The sequence below is a fragment of the Perissodus microlepis genome, chromosome 13, assembly GCF_051167445.1.
Source record: "Perissodus microlepis isolate ML-2025 ecotype Zambia chromosome 13, ASM5116744v1, whole genome shotgun sequence".
Classification (NCBI taxonomy): domain Eukaryota; kingdom Metazoa; phylum Chordata; class Actinopteri; order Cichliformes; family Cichlidae; genus Perissodus; species Perissodus microlepis.
This window is the reverse complement of record NC_140473.1, coordinates 29,459,924-29,479,662: the sequence shown is the minus strand read 5'-3', so window position 1 is coordinate 29,479,662 and position 19,739 is coordinate 29,459,924. Positions and strand designations below refer to the sequence as shown.

The following is a 19,739-nucleotide window of genomic DNA, read 5'->3' as shown; positions in this document are numbered from 1 at the left end:
TCTTGACGGACAGTTCTAAGTGATAATCTCTCTGCTTCCCCAGTTAGGTTGAGATGCTGCGCCGCTGATGGTAGAAGAATGGTACGCTGGGAGCCATCATCAAGTACTGCATATGTTTCAAGAGTTCTTTTGCCATTTCGCAGGAGCACTTTCACAACCTTTAAAAGGACACTAGGACAATCACTAGGTCTATCAAAGTACAGTGTCCTCACTACAGGATTAGATTCAGTTGTAGATCTCTTATTTACATCACATAGGATCTGTAGATGTCGTCCCATACAGGTGGCACATGCTTTCCTCAGGTCACACTTTGCGGCCTGATGAGTGCTAGCACAACGCCAACACCGTTTGTTTGCTTTTATCCAGTTTATTTTCTCATCCTTTGTCTTCTGAATGAACTCGGGACACTTACTAATGTGGTGTTCAGGTGAGCGGCAATATGCACATGTTGCCTTAGTTGTTATGATCGGTTGTGCTGCCTGTACAGGATCATCAGATGTATTTGCCCCATGTAATATTGTTGTAAGTGGAGAGGTGTACTTACGGGCAGGTTGTGGCTGGTTGAAGGATGAAACAGGACTGGCCTTTCTGGGTTGACACTTGCATTCCATTTGCAACCAGGATGAGAACAAAGGCAAGGTATACGTTATTTCTCCCTGTTCCCTGTAAACGTGCCGTTTGAAGCGACTGAAATGCTCTGCAGGCAACTTCGCTAACAAGCGATCAACATGGGAGCCACAATCTAGTTCTGCACGTCCTTGTTCTCCCATAGTGCTAAGCAACCCAACTAAAGCCTGTACACGAAGAGCAAAATTATCAAGACTCTGACCATCACCTGCTCTGATAGGAGGCAGTTCCAGTATATTCTTTAGCTCTTTCAATGCCAGCTGTCTTGGTTGCCCATAACGCTCATCAAGGGCTTTGATGGCTTGAGTGTATGGGTCAGGAGCGTAGGAAAAGGCAAGAGCTAATCGTTTAGCTTGGTCTACTTTGAGGTGATCAAGAAGGACATGATATTTGAAGTGCTCTGTCTCATGAGGATCAAGAAGGTTTGTAAGGGCCATCCATAACATCCTGTATTGCATTTCGTCTTCTCTACTAAGGTCTGGAAACGAAGGACCTTCAAGCTTATATACATGTGTTCTCGTGCTAGAGGAGTGACCCGAGCTAGCAGTAACAGGTATCAAAGGTTTCTGTTCATGTGAGGCATTGGATGTAGCTGGTTGCTGCTCTAGAGGAGGGCAATACTTGTGGTCAGATATGCAAATGAGAGGTTGAACAGGGTCTTCAGCTAAAGGAACAGCAGGTTGAACACATGAAACCTGGTGGGGATCCTGCTGTGATAAGGCCAGGAAATCAAAGGGAGTCTCATCTTCTGTAGCAAGGACTGGTCTAGTTAAACCAGTTGAAGGGACTGCAGCATCTAATATTGTTGAATTAGGTAAAGGAGGGCTGGCAGCTGTAACTAAGCCAGACTGACGGCTAATCTGTGGGGGCTGGAAGGGTGATTGACAGGTTGCTGTATCAATCACTGGGAGCTGCTCATGTTGTTGATGTGTTTGAGGACTGGCTCATAAACTGCATACTGAAGAAGTGATTCCATCAGATGAGACAGTGCGAATTGAAGATCTGGAGCTACAAGAATGGGAAGGACATGATTGAATCATAAATTGCCTAATCTCCCTCATCGTCGTCAGGAGTTCCCTCATGACCTCATCTTGGTTGGTAGGTAAAGGAGCAGGGCGGGTCTCTGGTTGACTTTCTGACTCTCCGACAGGATCCTGCAGCCCATGTGTGTCTTTGTCACTATGCTGGCATTCGGTTTGACTCTGTCTCACATGTAGCTCTTCTACTTCCATGATACTGAACGTCATACTGCTGCAGGTGGGCAGGAGGTCGACTATCACGACTGGATCTTCTCAAACCTTCAGTCAATGGCTGCTTTGAATCCATGACGCTAACACTGCTCCGGCTCGGAAGACCATGTTATGAAGGAAAGGAAGGCTCAGGGTTGAGTAATCAGCATCATGGGCTCATCCGATTAGGATAAGAATAAGCAGTCATCTAATCATTCACAGGGTTCTCCTTTTATTCTCAAATCAATAAAGCAAAGAAGGAAGGAAAGAAAGACACACATGGACTGCCAATGCTGAAAGAAAACAGAGAAGTTACTCATTACCTTAAACAATACATAAAATAAGAAAAACCAGAACAGAACCTCACCTCTGCTGCCGCCCCGTGTGGGAGTGAAGAAAGAGTGAGCCTAAAGTGAATGCAGTCCTTATATAATGTGTGACAGGTGAGTGCAATTAAGGACAAGCACCACACCCAATCAAAGGTGAGAGAACTAAACAAGGTGCATCTGGTGAAGTGAGTGGGTGTGCTGGGATGTGCTAAAAGGTGGGTCTCTACAACAGTGATCAAAGGTACTTATGTTCACAGCGTGTAATAATACTGACAGTCCAGGGCATTGTGGTCTGTTGAGCTAGGGCTAGGGTTAGGGTTAGCAATTCAGACATATGTAATCAATATTAAACGTCTCTGACGTGGGCCACTGTCCGCAGTGTTGGGAAATCCATACCAGGCTGGGACGAGTCAAGGTAGGTGAGCATCCACGAGAAGACACAGCAGATGCATCCTACTAATACTGACAGGACCAGGAGACTCCAGAAACCGAGCATCTTCTCTTCAGTGCCATCCTCTCCTGTCACCCTCTCTGCCCGCAGCTCTTTGAGTATGGGGTAGATAAGGGCGCAGAGAAACCCTTATTACTAATTTGTATTATAATTCAATTTTCATGAAATATTCATATTCAGTATTGGTCCTTATATTAATAACCACGTATCCACCCAGGCTCATGGTGGGGCAGGGCTCTGTCCTGGGATGCTTGAGTACAAGGTAATGTACACCCTGACCAGGTATCCAGTCTGTCAGAATTGTTTTCAATATTTGGTTCAAAAACATGAGTGACAACAAAAATCCAACTAGGATTCTTGCATATGATGAATGAAGTCTGTCTTTGACTGTATTGTCCAGCTGATCCATCAAACCCCCAGCAGGTGAACCTTATTCATGACATAACACGGCAACAATGTAAAAAATGAAACAGCAACAGTCTAAATGTAAAGTGCATTCTAAACTCCTCTTCAATAAATCATATGCAAAGAGTCATTCAGGACTGTAAAACGTGAACTACAGAACCCAGAGTCTTCATCATTAAATCTCTGGTTGCTTCATTTTTCTATCCTATATCAGATACTTTAAAGGTTAGGTTAGGTAAACTTGCATTCTCATGGTGAGGCAAAGTGCTTTATGTGTGTGTGTGCGTGTCATGAACGGCTATAAAAGGCCTATAATTAAAGAACAAAGCGGGGTTTGAGTTCGAGTTGCGGCAGACTGTCACTACTTGTAAATGGAACGCAGCCTTCCTACGGCGGACAGCTAATAACAGGAATCGGACGCGGTCCACCCAAGTCCACAGCAACCACCATAGCAACCGCCTAGCATGACCTTAAAAACATATTCTGTCTTCATAACTATCAAACACGTGAAATGATTTGCAAAGTGTTTAAGTGTTACAGCTGCAGAGAGCTATGGCGGTATCTTTGGAAGCTGTTTACATAGCTAATAATATACGATGTAACCATGGAGACAGTCAGTCACGTGAGCTAGCGGTGCATGTTTACTACAGTGAATAAGGTGACTGCGTGCACAGCGTCCACACGCTGCAGAGGGTAAAGACATTACTTCAATATTGTTTTATATTGATATATATTTGCCTTCTGTTGACCATCACCTCAGGTTCACCATTACAGTTTCAGCATACAGATGCACACTGTCTAAATATCAACACATTCAAAACTCATGTCTCAGAAATAAGCACAGCTGTTCATGTTTGTCATTAGAGTTTTATTTGTAAGAAAATTATGAACTTCATATTGTGCATCAAATAAAAGAACATTTCACAACTCTGAGTCAACAGAAACAGGTAACAGAAATGTCTCTAATGTAGACATGTACAGTGTAGTGTAAGCATTAAAAGATCATAAAGGAAACACTAACATTTATGTGAAACTAATTGTAATAAAAAAATGAACAGGTGGTTTATAGATGTAAAAGAAAGAATCTGAAAACAACACTTTTTTGGTCTAAGTGATCAAAGTAGAAAACAGAACTGATGTTCAAAAACAAACCGTAGCTGCACTAATATTACACATCTCCATTGTTGTGGTGAACAGACATGTTGCTTTTAAAACCACATGCAGTGTGTGACCGTGACTGTTCACTGAGACCATGAACGCCACTTCGCTGAAGCCTTCGCCTTCTTCTTCTTCTTCTAAATTGGAAGCAGAAGGAGCACGAGCTGCTTTGATCTACTGAAAGGAAAAAGCAGAACATCTGAGCTGAAACCAGTCAGCTGAAATCATTAAGACAGGAACAATCATTCAATGCAGTGTCTCAGGTGGCTTAGCCTGTTACAACTGTTGATACAAGCTAAATACGGTTAACACACAGTGTCAGGGAGCTCCAGTGTGGGAACTAGTGGCTTTAGGTTTGTAGTCATTTAACTTTCATCCATTCATTCATTTAATTCAGGAGGAAGAAATGTCAGGTTGATGCAGGCTGGCTACATGCATTTGGTCCCATGCTGTCTTTAACTAAATGACTTGGTTCATTTTATGGCTGGGCTGTATGTGGGGTTATATCATGTTATTTGGGCAGGAGTACCTGTCCTCTGTTAGACTTAGAAAGTTTCTCCATAAGTAGAGTTTCTAACTCTTATAGCACATCTGTGGCTGACAGCTTTTTGGTGGCTCTTTTTACCCCACACTGGTTGTGAGTGTGTAAATAGCCCCACTAGTTCTTTTGGGTTGCAGTTAACTTGGGAGGAAGAGGTAGGTCTGCCATGACTAGATGAATAACAATGATCTGGGATACATAAATTTCATAATGCATGCATATATCTCTATAAACCTGGCCTGAGGGCTGCCATTTTTTACATTCACTTATTTCTTTGTTGAATCTAAATAATGAATGTGTTACAGTTAAACTGACACTGATCAGTGTAAATGGCTCATTGGGACACAGAAACCTTTAAATTAAACCCTATCACCTGATATCGAGTGTCAAACAATATCAAAGCTGTAAAAGCTGTTTACAGTCAGAATTTATAAAACTATGATTGTAAATGAATTCAAACAAGTGAGCTTTTCTCTTTGTGCTGAATATCAACACTGTGATTTCTTAGACTGTAAGCTTTACTTTAGCACAACCAGTTGTAGAAGCTGCCACTCCAAATGTCTTTTGATAACAAGAAAAAAATACCTTTTCAGTCCACGGCCTGAAGTTCTTCTCTGACATCTTCTGCCATCAGCTTTGTCTGCTGGTTTGAAGACAATAAACCACAAAAAGATGATTTAGTCACTTTGTCTGCGTCATGCAGCTCGAATGTGTCGTGTAACGATGTTGAATAGCCGTCGTTATCCCTCTGCTGTGTCAGTAGGATTGTACTGTGCAGCATCTCATTGATATGTGAGGAATGCTAATGTAACACGATAACAGACGTCTGGTCTTACATCATTAAAACATAAAGGACAGGAGATATTTAGATATTTTTATATTTATATTACATTTTATAGCTGACGGATATTACTAAATAGATAGAATTTACTAAATAGCTGGATGAACATGAAAAATATGTCTATAATAACAAATGACCATGAGAGCCAGTAGAATTAATTCAACTGGACACTCAAAAGACGTCCTTAAATGCTCTTTAAGTGGCAGAACAAACGAACAAACAGTTAATTGCTTACTTGAGATGAAATCTGCTCAGCTACTTTGAAAACAGCTTCTAAGTGGTTCCTCCTTTAACAGGATGACTGCTCAGGGGTAAGGCCATCATGCAGTCCAGCAACCTTTATGGTTCTGCTTTGATTCACCAGGAACTATTAGGGAAACCTTCCAGCGCCTCCTGTGAAAGACACAGGCATAAACACACAAACATTTATTAACATGTTCCACAGTCTTCCAGTTTGATTTTCTCATCCTGTGGACAACAACGTACATGGATGCAGGTTTATTGTTAACTTTTGTAAGGTTTATTTAGTGAACATATCCAGCTGCAGCTCCACTGTGATCCTGAACTGGATAAGCACTTAAGAAAATGTGTCAATAAATGGACATACATCAACTTACTATATTTATCCAAACAGACGGGACCAATAATGCTTCACTGAGTTAGAGACTTTAACAGTCTCTTCTATGTAAGAATGTCTCGTGCTGATATACCTGCAAACTTGACAACAAAGGTTTTTCTGACTGCATGTAGCTGTCCTCTATGTCAGCTCACACATTTACATTCATGTCACACTTATTTCTGCTTTCCCATTTTATAATTATTACTTACATTTTGATTAGATACCTTGAGTTTGTAAATGATCAGATTACATAATTGGAATACAATGTATCCAATTCAGGGTTGCGGGAGGATGAAGCCTATCCCAGCTGATACAGGACAAAGACAGGCTGCCAGTTTATTGCAGGGCTAACACAATATGTGTAACAGAAAATCCACTTAAATGTTTGATATTTCTTATAATAATCATAATTATGACTATTATTTAAAGGTTTCTTTATAAATACATTTTGATTTTTTATAACCTCTAAAATATAAACCTGAGCTGTTTCAGATTCTGACCTCTGACCTCAGTGACCTGGCTGTGTCCTCACTGCAGCTCCCTCTTGGAAGTACGTCTGCTTCTTGTCTACCCCCAGTGTTGACCGCCTGCCCTTGATATCACGTACTGTACCTGAGGAACAAAAAAGGACAAACACTTGCCTTCATTTAAGAAGTACATTCATACAGAGGTAATCTATGGAAACACACTAGTTCAACCTTTGGGAGAAATCAGTTCCTGTGAAACATTTCTGTAAATGAACATCATGTGGAGAATGAATGAAATGAGTTCTTCAGGTGACTCAGCAGTCCCACACTGACAAATGAAATCTAGTTAAACTATTAAGCATATTTGCTCTTCTGAAATCTGTGTTAAACAACAACAAACATAAATTAGTAACAAAAATACAGCTGAGTAGAGGCTTTACAAACCACCAGCAGCCACAATGCTAAATTTTAATCTTCAAATGTTTCTGAGCCGTCTTCAACCTGCTTTTAACACATTAAAGTCCCACAGTCAATGCAGCCTGACTCAATCCTAGATGTTCAGCACACAGAGACACAGAGGTACCGTTTAAACTTTAGTGTTAACCTGAGTCACTGATCATTTGCAGTATTACAGAGTCTGGCAGTCTTTGCATGATGTCCACGTCACTGTACGTTTCTAGCTGACTCTCAGGTGTGACAGGTGTGCCAGCAGGAAAGAGTAATAATAACCTGCATCCTGAGGTTTGTCATGCAGGATTAAAGGAGCCAGGCTTTGTTCACACAGCTAGGATTGTATTTTACACTGACCCTGGGTCAGTATAAGTATCATACAGTTTAAACGAAGCACTGAAACTTGCACATATTTATTACAGATGCACTGAAGCTAATCGACATATTTGCTGTCAGTCTGTGGCTGCGATTAAACACTTTACTAGAAACTTTATTAACTAGTAACTTCATCAGTCATGACAGAAGCTAATATTTCTGTGCTAACATCGTTTAACCAGTAACAGCTTTCCTCCAATATAAGCTAACGTTTACACCGTAACTTTAAGCTAGCACCACAAAGACGGTAAAACACGTAATAATATCTACAAATGCATCTTAAAGCTGTTATATTAGCACTCTGTGTATTACTAAGATAACCACATTAACATTACTGACACTCGCTGACTTTTAATAGTCATTCTATAAATGCTGTCCGTTTAAATGGTCTTACCTGTACACACTGCATATCCACCGGATTCCAGCCAGAGTGGATTCTGGAGTCTTCCCACGCTCCTGTTAGTGATCCTCCATCTGGATGGATGAGAACAACCTTCTGAACAATCTAGCAGGAGATGGCCCATATCTATGGGACTGATTTGTGCTAATAACGCCCATTGTATGGACTGATAACAGCCGAAGCGGGTGAATAAAGTCACCCAGTAGCTAGCTGTGCCATTACCCAGCATACATCACTCCCTCCATAAATGCAATAAACGATAGAAAAGTATCGTTCTACCTGTTTTTCAGGTAGTTGTTTACATTATATAATTTATTGTGTTCCGTATACGTCACTACAATGTGATTTGGAAAATGTCTAAATATACCGACAACAGGCACTTCCGCAGCAATCTCTTCAATCGGAGGAGCCTTCACGTCAATTTCCGACGTGAGGGGGGTACCCTGCGCGTCCATAAGCGAAGCAGAGGGAGCCTGACCATGCGTCACACGTTTGACGAGTTGGGAGTGAGAACGTGTTGAATTAATAGTGAATTTAGACAAAATTAAACATCTGCTACTCTAACAGCCATCTTTCTATACACACACATCCCTCTTTACAATTTAGTCACAACAAAAAGTTACTTTGACGAGGTTTAAGCATTAAAAGCTCGCTGGTCAGTCATCTCCATGTGTTCTGTCCTTGGTCTTTCTCCCATTGCTCATCTTCTTAGCTTGGCCTGGATTTACTGAAGGGCTCCTAAATGTGGATTCCATTTATGTAAAATCATACTAACTCTTCACCACAATTACATATTTTAACTGTAGGCAACACTAACTAACTGTCAGAGAGCCTGACAGATGCTTACGGCACATCAGTTGACCAATCTAGTATTTGCCAAAGCTTCACAATGACATGTTTTTGTTTTTTTGGGTTTGTTTGCATAAAAGTCAACCCGACACACTGTTATGTTGATCACTCTGGACGAGTGTTTGTTTAAGCACCACACATATGGCTTTCATGGTTTGCCAACCTGTTCGCCAACTCTCCGGTTTGTCTTCTGCACATGCTCCTGCTCATTCTGGTCTCCGGCTTGACTATATAAAAAGGAAAACCTCGTTAGGAAGATCATCACCACCTGTCCCTGCAGCCTCCCTGGCACCGCCCCCTTGAGCTCACTGCATCACTCCTCCCCTGCGGCTGAGCCAGGGACCACACCTCCACCACAGTTTGGATTTCTAAATAATATTTATTGGGTGTTTATAATTCATGTAACCATTATCAGTTACAATTACCATCAATTTTTGTTATTATTCAATTCAGAACTGCCCAGACCAGACACAGTGACATTCCACCAGAATCCCTTTGATCTCTGATCTTCTTTATGACATCAGCACACTAAAACCCTTAAAGAGGGGAAAGGTTCTCATTCTTGTCAGTCTTTCAAAGATAGTGGAAGAATTCACTAGGCAGTTAAACTACTCGAAACTTCAGTTTCTGACACAGTTGACCGTATTTTTAAAAAAATCTTTTAGTTAGTACAGAGATTTAACATCAACTTCAATTTGAAATATGAGTCTGTCAAATCCTGTTGTGTGCAACCTGAGAGCCGAGAACGAAAAACTTAACCAGCAAATCAAAGAGCTGAAAAATGAGAATAAAACTCTCAAACAACAAAGCTCTACCATACGTGACCTTAAAGTCGAGAACGCCGACCTTAAGGAGCAAAAAAGAGAGCTCATAAATGAGAACAAAATTCTCCAAAAAAACATTGAAGTTCTCTTCAAACGAAGTGGGTTCTCTAAAAACAAGAGGAAAAGAGACCTGCAACTAGAGAATGAAAAAATTCACTTCAAAATTCAAGACCTGGAATATTGGAACCAAATTCTAACGGATTTAAACAGCTCCAAAACCAAAGAGATCCAGCAACAGAAAGAGGTGATGCAGGAAATGGAGGCAGAAATCAGAGAGTTGCAAAGCAGCAAGACAGGCTTGGTTATAAAAGTGGGAGACATGGAAAAGGACAACCAGTCTTTAAGAAAGGAAAATGATGTGACGATAAAACGCATGTGTGAGCTGAAAAGGGACTTTGAAAAGGAAAAAGATGACATGCAACAGGAAATACAGGCTGTTAAAGATAAACTCCATCAGGCAAACACAGCCTTTAAAGAGTTACAAGAGAGTGAAGAAAGAAAAAGGATCATGAATGAGGACAACAAAACAACGGACAGTGAACAGCTCAGACAGACCCTGGAACTCCAATGCTTTGCACGTGAAATTGACATATCGAGGCATAACGAACTTCTTGAACAGGACCTCCAGGAGCTTTCCAAAAGGAGTGGTGATTCTCAAAAAGAACTGAAACCACACGATGAGGGTGTGAAAGGAGAATCACGGATCTTCAAAGCCACTGAGAAAGACTCCGAACATGATTTTAACGTGACCAACAGAGAAAAGGAGTTGTTGTGCCATGAATTTGAGGCACTGAAAAGAGAGCTTGAAGAGGTCAAGAAAAATCTGTGTGATGTACAGGAAGCCTTGAAAACAGAAGACATGGCGTTGCAAACCCAAGCTCAGACTCTCAAAGTTTCACAGGAAGAACATAACAATCTGATAAACAACTACGATGTCCAAGTTGACATACTCAAACAAGAAAATAAGGCCTTAGAAAATAAGGTTAGTGACCTTACCAAAAAGATGTGGAATGGACGGGAAGCGATGAGACAAATGGAAAAGAACTTTCAAGAACAAAGGAAGCTACTCGAAAATCTCCGAGGAGAATTCGAGGAAATTTAGCACAACTACGACTTTGGCCCTCCCTATTAAACCTGGTTAACGCAGGTTCAATTCATTTGATTTAATTGGCCCAAAATGAGTGACTGCACCCAGACACTCAGTAGCAAAAAAATTACAGAGATTCAAGAGAGAAAACTGTTTCTGCATAGACTCCTATAGTACTGCAAGTCGTGTCATCACTTGGTGTCCTGCATAGAGTGCAGGTTTAAGGTATTTACCTATCTTTCAGAATTAGAAGCTATGCTGCGTCAGGGGTTATAACAGCTGTGCCCCCCCCCAACCGGTCGAGGCAGATGGCCGCCCCTCACTGAGCCTGGTTCTGCCGAAAGTTTCTTCCTGTTAAAAGGGAGTTTTTCTTTCCCACCGTCACCAAGTCTAAGGAGCTTGGAGAAAAGCGCCTGGACTTCTTTAACTTAAAGAAGTCCAGGCGCTTTTCTTTCCAAGCTCCTTAGACTACTATGGCCTTGATGACTGATAACCTTCACAGACACTGTCATCAAGGGTTTGCTCACAGGGGATCATCTGATTGTTGGGGGGTTTTCTCTCTTATATTGTATGGTCTTTACCTTACAATATAAACAGCCGAGAAGCGGCTATTTTTGCGATCCGGTGCTTTAGAAATACATCTTAGCTGAACTGAACTCCATAACATCTGGACTGAAATGCCTACACACAACGGTAGGCATTTCAATCAAGAGCTCTGTCCAAAACGTTCAATGACAAGCATCAGCACCAGGATTGTTTTTTAGCTCAGCAACAGTTCATGTTCCATACCCAGTTTTTATTGTAACTGCAACTTTGTAAGACTGGGTTGGGAGATGTTCTTGTGGTGAGCTTTTATTCACATAATTGGTTTCTTTAATAGTGAAATAAAATAAATTTGTATAACTGGAAACAGCGTTCTCATGTCTGATTATCACATTGTATTCTTTAAACCATGTAACAGAATATATAATATATATAATTTACTCATAGTAATATTAATATCTAATGTGATTGAGTTTCCTCATCTCTACTTATGTGCTGATGTGTTCACTGAGGCCATTGTATGGTCCATTTTGGCTGCATTTCCATGTTTTAAACATGAAATTTGCTTATTTAAAGGGTGTCTCATGTATCTCTTATGCAGAAATATGTGTTGCCTAGCTGGACAAATGTAGCACAGGTTTACTATTATTGGCCTAATGTATTTTAACAATCATTTCAGCATCCAGATAATCTCTTTCATCATCTCTTTCGATGAATTTAGCCTGGTTGTCATGAAATAGGCATTTGAAACAATAACTACCAGTATCTTTGAATGTGTGTGATTTCACTAATCCTACACATTCTTTGCAAGACAACTGGGTGCTTTTATGTAAAGAATGATCTGAGAACACTGAGGCTAATGAAGTAACAAGAGAAACATAGTAAGTAGTCTTTCAGTTTGCATGATCAATTTTGATTATTGTTCATTTTCATTTACCATGTCAACATGTTTTAGAGCAACGTTTTCTGATTTTGAGCTCTTTTAGGTGTACGTCATCGTCCAACACGTTCTCACTCCCAACTCGTCAAACGTGTGACGCATGGTCAGGCTCCCTCTGCTTCGCTTATGGACGCGCAGGGTACCCCCCTCGCGTCGGGAATTGACGTGAAGGCTCCTCCGATTGAAGAGATTGCTGCGGAAGTGCCTGTTGTCGGTATATTTAGACATTTTCCAAATCACATTGTAGTGACGTATACGGAACACAATAAATTATATAATGTAAACAACTACCTGAAAAACAGGTAGAACGATACTTTTCTATCGTTTATTGCATTTATGGAGGGAGTGATGTATGCTGGGTAATGGCACAGCTAGCTACTGGGTGACTTTATTCACCCGCTTCGGCTGTTATCAGTCCATACAATGGGCGTTATTAGCACAAATCAGTCCCATAGATATGGGCCATCTCCTGCTAGATTGTTCAGAAGGTTGTTCTCATCCATCCAGATGGAGGATCACTAACAGGAGCGTGGGAAGACTCCAGAATCCACTCTGGCTGGAATCCGGTGGATATGCAGTGTGTACAGGTAAGACCATTTAAACGGACAGCATTTATAGAATGACTATTAAAAGTCAGCGAGTGTCAGTAATGTTAATGTGGTTATCTTAGTAATACACCGAGTGCTAATATAACAGCTTTAAGATGCATTTGTAGATATTATTACGTGTTTTACCGTCTTTGTGGTGCTAGCTTAAAGTTACGGTGTAAACGTTAGCTTATATTGGAGGAAAGCTGTTACTGGTTAAACGATGTTAGCACAGAAATATTAGCTTCTGTCATGACTGATGAAGGTACTAGTTAATAAAGTTTCCAGTAAAGTGTTTAATCGCAGCCACAGACTGACAGCAAATATCTCGATTAGCTTCAGTGCATCTGTAATAAATATGTGCAAGTTTCAGTGCTTCGTTTAAACTGTATGATACTTATACTGACCCAGGGTCAGTGTAAAATACAATCCTAGCTGTGTGAACAAAGCCTGGCTCCTTTAATCCTGCATGACAAACCTCAGGATGCAGGTTATTATTACTCTTTCCTGCTGGCACACCTGTCACACCTGAGAGTCAGCTAGAAACGTACAGTGACGTGGACATCATGCAAAGACTGCCAGACTCTGTAATACTGCAAATGATCAGTGACTCAGGTTAACACTAAACTTTAAACGGCACCTCTGTGTCTCTGTGTGCTGAACATCTAGGATTGAGTCAGGCTGCATCAGCTGAAGCTGTTATTTGTATATATCAGTATTTTTCATTCAGGTGTGGGGAAAATACGTAAGACTGCAGTGAAGCGATGCACCAGATTAATCCCTGGCCAAAGCTATCGTACTTAAATCAGACTACTGATCCAGCCACATCAGCCTTTTGTGAGGTCTGTTTAAAGTAGACTAAAAGTGAACTGCAGGTTCCTGAGAGGTGGACTGTGAGCACAGAAACACATGTTCATACATACAGCTGCAGCAAACTTACATTAATTTTAAATAGATTTGTTACTCTGATGTCTGTCTCTGTGTTAGTCCTCTGACAGACTGGTGACCTGTCCAGGTGTGCTCTACCTATGACTACTGGGACAGGCTCTAGCCTTTTTAATAGAAATTTTCTGTTATTCTCATTTAAAGTATTTAAGTGCTTATGCATATGCTTAGTTGTGACACTGTTATAGACTGTTCAGTGAAAGTTTCTAAAACTAGATGAACTTACTTCAGCGTCAGCAGTTTGAGAAAACAACTCCCTTTACAGGTGCTGATAAGGCCAAGGGCACAAAACAGCTTAACCATTGATCGGTTAGGTTTCATAGCGAGGCACGTGAAGTGTGGTAGGATCAGTTTGTAACTTCCTCCCTCTTCCTTGGAATGCATAAAGGAGTAGGAGCACCACTTCTGCGGCAGCGCTGACATGACTGAACTGTGATGTTTGATGTGTGTTGGCGCAGTAATAAATAGCTTGATCACAGCTCTTTCTGTGTTGCAGACTTTATTTAAAAAATTCCACGACACCTCCCACCCTCCCACTGTGAACCTGAATTGAATATTCAGAAGACATTTGTTTAAATAGTTCTACAAATCTGAGCTGTTGGTGTGTCCTTGGATTGTGTGGTAATACTATTAGAGCCTGCAATCTTTCTTACTGAATCTCTACTATGAGTCATGTTACCTGAGATTAATTCTATGTTTACCTGTCAGCCTGGACGAATGTGCTGTGTGAAGGAAATTAAATTAAATCAGATCTGAACTGCTTACATTTGAGGAACCTGTTCATATTTAATTGAAATATGAACCAGTGGTTTTTTTGATTGCTGATTCCAAGAGAGTCTTTGTGGAAATCCTGTTTGGCTTTTTGTTATTTTAATTCTCTTCTCTGTTTTCCAGAACAGTTCTCCACAGTCGCTGTCCACATGGGTCAGTGGGACCAAGAAGCACTCTGCTAATGTGTGGACTCTGACCAGCAACATCCAGCAAGACCCAGACAGCGTTTTCTATCTCCCAACTGGAGGTTTTTGTTTGTCTGTGACTGGAGAGTCAGATTTTTGTTGAGCTTCACACTTGCAGAGGTAAGTCAGTTTGCAGAGATCCCTCCCACCCTGGCTTTTATGTGCTAGATTTCTTATCTGAAAGAGTAATATTTCAGTGACTGCTGCTTATACCACAGGTTAATACACGCTACTGATCCCTGATAGGAGAATCATCAATTTTGCCAACAAAGAAGCCTGGTGGATGTTTGTTTACAGTCTGATGATGGGACATCATGCTCTGCATCTTCAAAGTTTGCCTCCTCATTATTATTCATACCCAGTAATGTGAAGTATGCTTATATCTACTATAACTGAACCAACCTGGTGCTCTTCATTTATGGAGGCTGTTGAGTCTGAATGTTGGATGTTGTGTATCTCGTGTTCTCTGGGCTTTGTTGTCCTCAGTCTTTTCGCAGGATCAGAAAACAAAACCAGGAGGCGCGTAAATGTTTCTTCTCCATGATGTTTCTTCAAATGTTTCTTCTGGATGATGATAAGACTGTGACACGGGATGCCACCTTTGGTCTTGTGATGAAGCAAAGCTCAGGAAGAAGTGTGATTAAATGGTACCCACATGTGTGCTGCTGAGAAGGATGTACAGGGGCACCTGCAGCCAAATCCAAGCTTCAGGTTAGTTGTAGTTGCAGAACGCTATAGGACTGAGACAGCTGAGGCATCAAATGTTTGATTAAACGGATGAAAAAGAGAAGTTTCTTCCCTATAATTATCACTTCTTAAAATCTGTAGCAACTTCAAGTCTGTCAGCATGCTGAGCATGCTCAGAATGTGACAATATATTTTTGTTCAATATTTAATTTCTTTCAGTTGCAATTGTTAAATGAAAAAAAAAAAAAAAAAAATATTCTTATAATTTAGCAAACTAATTTATCAAAAAATATATACATATATCTGTATTAGTTTTAATAAATTAATTTGACACCTGTATTGAAAATACCATATTGTATTCATACAGAATCAGTATGGTATCATTGTTTGTCTGCTCACTGATTGCTGAAACTAAGAGCTACTTTGATCTGTTAAGATCTAAAGTATCCAAAGTTGAGCTCTGATGTTTCTTCACCCCTGTGTGTGATATGTGATTTCCTACATGCTGGCAGAGCAGAGCGGCAGTTTGTGCTCACAGATGGTGACGGTGTGGAGAGACGGTGGTGTTTCCTCAGAAGAACCAGCAGAGTCACTTGCTGACTGATGTTCGTCTGCACTGCACAGAGGAAATCAACTGACCAAGGTTTGTCCAGTGACGTGTTATGAAATGTATATTTGTTTTATGCTTACAGTTATGTTTTTCTTGACAGAGGCTCTGCAGAGGTTAGACAAAGCAGAGAAAATATGTGCTTTACATTTTACTGTGATTTATTGAGATATTTGTTGCCTGATGTTCAGCAGGAATGGAGAAATAGAATCAAAGGGAGATGTTTTTGCTGTTTTTGTAATGATGTAAGTAAATCTTCAATATTATTTATTTGCTTGGTTATATTAGGAGTGTTTCTGAGTGAGGGGGAGAGGAGTCATCATCCAGGTAAAGTGACGTAGAGCTACACACAGCATAGTGGCATACGTGAACTCACAAGCATTTAGTATGTCACCACGGGCACAACAGAGATTGAGCAAAGTCTTAGAGGCCCCAAATCTAACATTCACACATGAAGGAGCAAACATGGCAGATTTAATGGGAGCAGGGGAACCCCATGACTGCATCAGAAGAGCACAGGTTGAAGAAAAAATTAGAGAGGACCTGAAGGCAGAACCTATACCTGGAGCTGAGGACTGGTTCACTGATGGATGTTGCCACAGAGACGAAGAAGGACTGAAAGCAGGATATGCGGTAGTCTGCAGAGTAGGAGAGGAGTATCAGGTCAAAGAAGCAGGAAGAATTGGGGGACAGCAGTCGGCACAGAGAGCTGAAGTGATAGCCCTAGCTCGAGTCTTGAGATTAGCTAAGAATAGGAGAGTGAACATCTACACTGACTCAGCGTATGCATTCGGAGCAGCTCATGTGGAGCTGGCTCAATGGAAAAGAGCAGGATTCAGAACAGCAACCAATGCACCTATCTGCCACAAAAGTGAAATGGAGGAACTGGAAAAGGCCTTGGCTGACCCAGATGAAGTGAGTATCATAAAATGCAAAGCGCACTCACAAGGAACCAGCATGGTGGCAAAAGGAAACCAGAAAGCAGATGAAGCCGCAAAAGAGGCGGCAGACTACAAAGGACGGAAACAAATGATACAGGTAACTGCAGAAGAGGAAGTATCCACTAACATGACGGAGGAAGTCAAACAGGCTCAGGAGGAGGCATCCCCAGAGGAAAAGGGGGTGTGGAAAAACAAAGGAGCCTGGCAGGATGGACACTTGTGGAGGGGGCCAGACGGGCGCCCCGTGTTGACAGCCAAAATGGCAAAACAGAAGGTGGAGGAGGCCCACGGACTTGCCCACGTGGGGGTAGCACAGATGGAGAGAAACTTGTGTCATTGGTGGCATCCTGAGTTGAAAGAAATGATAAGGGAAAAGGCCAGGATGTGTTTAATCTGTGGCGCACACAATCCCAAGCCAGCGGTCAAACCGGAAGTGGGCTTCACACCGTACGAGCTGCAAACTGGGAGACAGTTTCCGGCCCCTTGGACGGTGGGCTCGGTGGGACAGGACACCAGAGGGAACAGGTCTCACGCAGACTATTGGAACGAGTTAAAGGCGCTGGTGTCCAGTTTCACCAAACAGGTGGCTTGTGAAAAGCCCACAGGAGGAGGAGAGGTCCCGGACGCAAAGGCAGTGTGGCTGAAGGTCATCAAACGCAAGTGGAAGGAACCCCGTTGGACTGGTCCATACGAGGTGTCGGCTCGGACAGCTACAGCGGTTCAACTGAGAGGGAAAGGCGACGCCTGGTATCACTGGACGCAGTGCGCAGCGGCGCACGAGGACTTGGTGGGGAGAAATCAATCTCCACCCAACACAGGTGAAACTCAGAGGCAGAATAAACCCTCACACCTGTGCAACGGGCCAACCGGTGGTCTACCCGGGAGGTCGAAGAAAGAAGAGCAGCCTAGGAGGAAGTCGCCGCGCCAGCGAAAGGGAGCGGCACCAAACTGAGCATCTAAAAAGGGCTTTGAACTTTTTGCTACAACATAACTTACACACAACACCATGCCATCACAACAATCAGATACTCGTGACGAGAAAAGAGTTCAAAAGGCTATCACAATGTTCAATAATACCATAGGTTTAATGTCGATGATGTTTTTAATCACAGCTATATGTTTTTTGGTTTATTTTTTGCAGGCCGACAAGGGAAAACTGTCTGAGCACGGAGGTCAGGCCGGCCCGGCGCTGTTTGATACGCCACTTACACCACTCGTGATCCTTAGTGACTTCAGGCCGTGGGCGAGAACGAAGCGCGAGGTCTCTGGTAAAAAGGATGAGTGTCTCAGCACATACGGTAGAGTAGAATTAGATTATTTTAATTCAGTGAATATACTGCGCTGCTTCCTTTTATTGCGTCACACATTGCTTTAAGTTTTTCAGTGTCCAGTTATTTTTTACTGCTGTTTGAATTCTCTGTATGTTTGACCCTGTAGACTGTTTGATGGACTTCTTGTCTTCCTGTTTGTTACCGCCGCCTGTTTTTTAATAAAGATTTGGATTTCTGACTTCAACACAGCCTCTGCGTGTCCTCCCTTTGTGTCCTCTTCCTCTGTGAATGTGTTGCATGTGTCACAGATTCATTTTATTAACAGCTTTCCCACAGTGAGTTGCATCAGCATTCATTCACAGCACATTTCAGAAGGATTCAGATTAATACAGTGATCTTACAGTCAGAATGATCCTGACAGAGTGCCACTGTAAATCATCTTTCATCAGGTAAATTTTAAAGTTCAGTATTTCAAAGCAGGAGTTATGAAGAATCATATTGGCATTAGGACTAATAATATGTACTTACAAAGTCAAAGTTTTTTAGTTATGCTAGAATATTGGAAGACAATCAACTTTTAGTGTTTTCCGCATATTAATTATTCTGAAATAGAGACGGTGACCCTAACTGTACAGAAGCACTAAACAACTGACAATCTAACAGACATCATTGGCCTGAGCCGTCATGCACAGTGAGTCTGATCCTTTGCTGTGAGAGTCTGACAAGCATGTTTCTGGTCAGTTTGGAAGAAATAATATCACAATGTTGATCTTTCTTTCCAATATTCTTTCTCTTTTACAACATAAACTGTGATTGTTGAGAAGGAAAGGAAGGCTCAGGGTTGAGTAATCAGCATCATGGGCTCATCCGATTAGGATAAGAATAAGCAGTCATCTAATCATTCACAGGGTTCTCCTTTTATTCTCAAATCAATAAAGCAAAGAAGGAAGGAAAGAAAGACACATGGACTGCCAATGCTGAAAGAAAACAGAGAAGTTACTCATTACCTTAAACAATACATAAAATAAGAAAAACCAGAACAGAACAGAACCTCTGCTGCCGCCCCGTGTGGGAGTGAAGAAAGAGTGAGCCTAAAGTGAATGCAGTCCTTATATAATGTGTGACAGGTGAGTGCAATTAAGGACAAGCACCACACCCAATCAAAGGTGAGAGAACTAAACAAGGTGCATCTGGTGAAGTGAGTGGGTGTGCTGGGATGTGCTAAAAGGTGGGTCTCTACAACAGCCGCCCCCATATTTCTAGTGAGAAATATGTTGATATGATCAGGATCAGTCTTCGTCAGGAAGCGGGGGCAGGGGGATAAGACAGGAGACAGGGCGGATATAGGTTTTATCCTGTGCTAAGACTTCCACGGTTCTGATGCGTTCATCTGGGCTTTTCAGGAGGCGTGTCACTCTGCCTATGGGCCAGAGGGCACGTGGAAGGCGTGAATCCATGATCATTACGACAGAGTTCAGTGTGAGATCTGGGTTCTCCTTCTGCCATTTGTGTCTTCTTTGGAGGGATGGTAGATAGTCCTTTATGAAGTGCCGCCAGAAGTGATCTGCCAATATTTGTGCATGTCGCCATCGTCGTCGACCTAGGAGGTC

General features: G+C 41.8%; 1 protein-coding gene and 1 long non-coding RNA gene across 6 annotated transcripts; one reads left to right on the top strand and one right to left on the bottom strand.

The window, feature by feature from the left end:
• Positions 1-3,888: 3,888 nt before the first annotated feature.
• LOC146375319 (uncharacterized) lies at positions 3,889-7,385 on the bottom strand. 2 transcript variants are annotated; one of them, XR_014802110.1, is made up of 3 exons: positions 6,701-7,385; positions 5,817-5,974; positions 3,889-5,383 (listed from the first exon to the last, which is right to left on the bottom strand). It is a non-coding gene; the product is annotated as an uncharacterized LOC146375319 (long non-coding RNA). The 2 variants fall into 2 exon arrangements; XR_014802109.1 differs by lacking the exon at positions 6,701-7,385 and having other exon boundaries at positions 5,817-6,694.
• Positions 7,386-13,464: 6,079 nt separating this feature from the next.
• LOC146375318 (uncharacterized) lies at positions 13,465-18,373 on the top strand. 4 transcript variants are annotated; one of them, XR_014802027.1, is made up of 2 exons: positions 13,465-15,953; positions 18,000-18,373. XR_014802027.1 is itself a non-coding variant. In XM_084949226.1 (2 exons), the coding sequence occupies exon 2, from the start codon at positions 16,305-16,307 to the stop codon at positions 17,808-17,810; it is 1,506 nt and encodes a 501-aa protein (XP_084805352.1). In that variant the 5' UTR covers positions 14,540-15,334; positions 15,828-16,304; the 3' UTR covers positions 17,811-18,373. The 4 variants fall into 4 exon arrangements, 3 of the variants coding, with proteins under 3 accessions (XP_084805352.1, XP_084805351.1, XP_084805353.1); XM_084949226.1 differs by having other exon boundaries at positions 14,540-15,334; positions 15,828-18,373; XM_084949225.1 differs by having other exon boundaries at positions 14,540-15,334; positions 15,823-18,373.
• The last annotated feature ends 1,366 nt before the right edge of the window (positions 18,374-19,739 follow it).

Excerpts from the sequence above, each read along its gene's own strand:
- LOC146375318 (XM_084949226.1), top strand. The coding sequence starts at position 16,305 with ATGTCACCACGGGCACAACAGAGATTGAGCAAAGTCTTAGAGGCCCCA.